Genomic DNA, 3578 nt, shown 5'->3' on the forward strand with positions numbered 1-3578 from the left:
AAAGCATGAGTGTGTCTAGTCCCAGGAAGCTCGGCTGGGTTTGGTCTCTGTGAGCCCCTTCTGAGGGGTGGACTTGCTGGGAGCAGGAGGCTGTGATGTTTGGCTCCGTAGAAGCAGAAAGCTTTGATCAGTCTGGGATTCTCTGGTGGGAGATTGTGTTAAGGGCACTGATGAGGCAGTTGGTGGCCAGGTGTTTTCCTTGTGCCTGGTTTTACTTAGTAGTAGAGCTTACCTAGAGAGACCAGTGCCCCGAAGGAGTGTTATTTTCTTTTCAAGCTCTTAGCTTTGGTTGTGTAAAGAGTTCCTTTGTGATTGCTGTGGACATAAAAAACTTTTTAAAAAAAATTATTCTTGGTGCTTTGAATGTTATATATGAACCTAGTTGAAGTAGATGCATACGCAACTCTGCGCTGATTTGGAATAAAGGCAGGAACAGTGTTGATGAAGGCTGTGAGTAGAATCTCGTGTTTTAACATCTCCCTCTTTTCTAGGAGGAGCACTTGGTGGAGTTCTTGGTGCCTGGATGACCACTGGACAGTTCAGGCCAGTCCCTCAGATTTTACTGGAATTGCCTCCTGCTGAGCAGCAGAAACTCTACGATGAAGCTGTTGCTGTTCTCGGGCACTTGGACTGGACTGATCTTGCTCAGCTGATTGCTCTTGTAATGGGAAATGCTAGTCTCCAGCAGAAGCTGACAGGAGTGCTGATAAATTACCTCAGCAAAGAGCTAAGAGCAGAGATACAGTATGGAGAATAAGCCTTGCCAAAACAGGCTTTTTACAGTGTAATGAATTTTACTTTGACAATTGTGGTTCTTCAGCCTAGTAATTATTAGTAATCAGTACTAATTATGAATATAGGTGTATCTAAGTATTGTTTGGGGGTTGGATTTTTGGTGGTCCTTTTTTTTGTAAGGATAGTGTTATATTACTGCATTCTCCTGACACTGACTTGCTGTGTAATTTCAAAGTATTCTCCACTAAGACTGAATACAAAATCACTGAAGGGAATTAATGTTGCTCTTATAGTAATTTATGGCTTGTTAAAATTTTAAAAGTTATTGTGTTTTATTTAGGAGATTTAAACCTGTCTGCGTAAGTGCTTTAAATTTTGTCTGTGAATGGCATATAGGTGCCAAAGTAGCAAGGCCACTCTGAAGAATTTTGCCTGCTGGTTGTTCCAGTCCTTCAAAGGGAAGTTATAAGAAAGTACGTTATTATACTGTGAACTCAGAGATCTCAATCTTTGTTTTATTATTTTTCTCATTTTTATTGTAATTGAGTTATTTCTCCTTTTCTGTACGAAGTGAAGCCGATGCCTAAACAAGATTTAAAGCAACTTGTAAACACACTGTGCACAATTACTAGTTCCTGGTGTTGTAGAATGGGAAGGCATTACAAGAATGCTCTTTTAGAAAGTTTTTAAAAAGGGGGAGCTGAAGTTGACGTTTTTATACTGCCCTAGGATTAGGGTTGCCTTTTCAGCATTGGTTTCTTGACTGAATGTGAACAACTGGTCCTCTGCTTTCATTAAAATATTCATAAGAAGCATCCTAGTGGTTGTGTTTTGCTTTGAACAAATGAACTCTTTAAGAACGAAGTACTGAAATTTGAGAGAGAAGCCAGCCTTGTACTGGACAGCCAGCAGTTGGTGCTGGTGTGTGGGAAGACGGGCTGGCTGCAGTTTACACTGTAAGCTCAAAACCCCATGTTGCTGAATGCCCCAGCCAGTTGTTCAGCATTTGTTTCAAGGCACTTGTAAGGCAAGTTCATAAGTAGAAAGATGTGCATGTGTGTCTTCTTTTATATGGAGGTTGGATTGGATGATCTCTAAGGTCCCTTCCAACTTCGGCCATTCTGTGATTCCATGATCTAAAAACAAGTGAAACTGCTCTGATAATTTCCTTCTTCCCTTAAAATAAAGTTCTCTTTCTCTCTCTCTGTGGTGAGGTTTCCAGAAGTTGAGTTTTAAATGGTGAAGCTTTAAAATCAGAATTTGCTGTTGTATACATTTGATTAATTTACTTCTGCAGGTACCATTTGCCATGAACAAATTCAATGTACTCTCCTGCCTGGAGCGCAAGGCAGTGATTAGTCTTCTCATCATTTGAAAATGCTTTTTCAGTGATGTGATGGGCAGATGAAAGTGAATGGTAAGTGTGCACTCCTTACCCTGTCATAGTTTCATAATGCCAAGCCTGAAATATATTTTTTTCAGCTTCATTAACAGATTATGCACATCACAACTTGCTTTTTTAAGACTAAGTACCCTGTATATCTATTTTACAATTTTTATGAATGCAGTTACTTTTATTTGGAATTTTCAGGCTATTTCACAAATCCAACTCGCTCTTTCCAAAATAAACACACTACTAATAGCAGCAGATGATTGAATGATGACAGTAGGATGGAGTCTGCCATCTTATCATCGGCGGTTCAAACCCAGGCATAGAAGTTGACACCTGATTGTAGAACAGGCCATAGGAATGATGTTGGTTTCAGTTATTTTATAACAGTATCAAGTATTTAAACATTGCAAGTTTCAAACATCAATATGATGACTCCTGTTTTACAGGTATTCATAAATTTGGGCCCAAACATAGGTAGTGAATTGATTTTTATCACTTGTATCAGTGTAATAGACATGAACGGCTCTTAGATTATGAGTGTCTTGTCCTCTGCTCTGTTTCTTAAGGTATTCATTCAAATGCTTTTAATTGTACCCTTAGAAATGGCACAATCTTTTAGGCTTCTCTGTGTCGTAAAGGGGGCATTTGTCATATGGATACCAACAGAAATAAGGTCATGCTGTATGGACTAGTCTAGTTCATGTTAAACCCCACTGCTGTTGAGCTCCTGAGAAGCTTTATACTCCGTGCCACAGAGCAGCATGCTCTTAGTCGTTATAATAAACTCAACTTCTGTAGGTTTTCAGATGACTGAAGTAGAACCAGGAAGAAATGAGTTGAATTCTTTTTGTTCTCTGTATTATTTAACAGGTTTGATGCTTATGGAATTTCTTGGAAGGTGTCAGTTAACCTATGTTCAAACTGGTAGTTACAGGTTTGCAGTTTGGTCTGAAACACCTATCAGTGCTGGTAACAGAAGAACGGAATCCAGCTCGTGTTCATCTCAAGTGAGTATGGTCATACTAGAATTAGGAAATAACCACTTCTGGTTGTGGAGCCCCTGATTCATAACTGTCAAGGATCAATGAACATCCCACAATGGCGTTGTTTGTATTTTAGTAGTTTATGAGAGTTCATGCTGTCAGGTGCTCCAGAAAGATGAAATTCTGCCTTTTTTGCTCTGATTGCAGCCCTATACTGTTTTCTCAAGGTCACCATGATGTTTGGTATATTGCTTTATGCAGAGATTTGGGCAAATTAAAAGAACTCTTCAGCAGATTCGATCATCTGAGGAAAGGACCAGCTGCATGAGAATGTGTTACTATCCATCTGTTGCCGTTCTTTGGTAAAGACTTGGCTGTCCACTGCTGCGTCCCTTGTTGGTATTGGAAACAGCCACAGGCAAGGGGATGGCATCTTCAGAAATCCACTCCAGCTGTGTAACGTCCAG

General features: G+C 39.8%; 1 protein-coding gene across 1 annotated transcript; it reads left to right on the forward strand.

Moving 5' to 3' along the window:
- Nucleotides 1–493: 493 nt before the first annotated feature.
- LOC104279334 (protein C19orf12-like) lies at nucleotides 494–757 on the forward strand. Its single transcript, XM_009876577.1, has one exon. The coding sequence runs from the start codon at nucleotides 524–526 to the stop codon at nucleotides 755–757; it is 234 nt and encodes a 77-aa protein (XP_009874879.1). The 5' UTR covers nucleotides 494–523.
- Nucleotides 758–3578: the final 2821 nt, after the last annotated feature.

The sequence above is a fragment of the Apaloderma vittatum genome, unplaced genomic scaffold, assembly GCF_000703405.1.
Source record: "Apaloderma vittatum isolate BGI_N311 unplaced genomic scaffold, ASM70340v1 scaffold43319, whole genome shotgun sequence".
Classification (NCBI taxonomy): domain Eukaryota; kingdom Metazoa; phylum Chordata; class Aves; order Trogoniformes; family Trogonidae; genus Apaloderma; species Apaloderma vittatum.

What these genes read in the sequence shown, in the direction of transcription:
- LOC104279334 (XM_009876577.1), top strand. Translation starts at nt 524, where the DNA reads ATGACCACTGGACAGTTCAGGCCAGTCCCTCAGATTTTACTGGAATTG.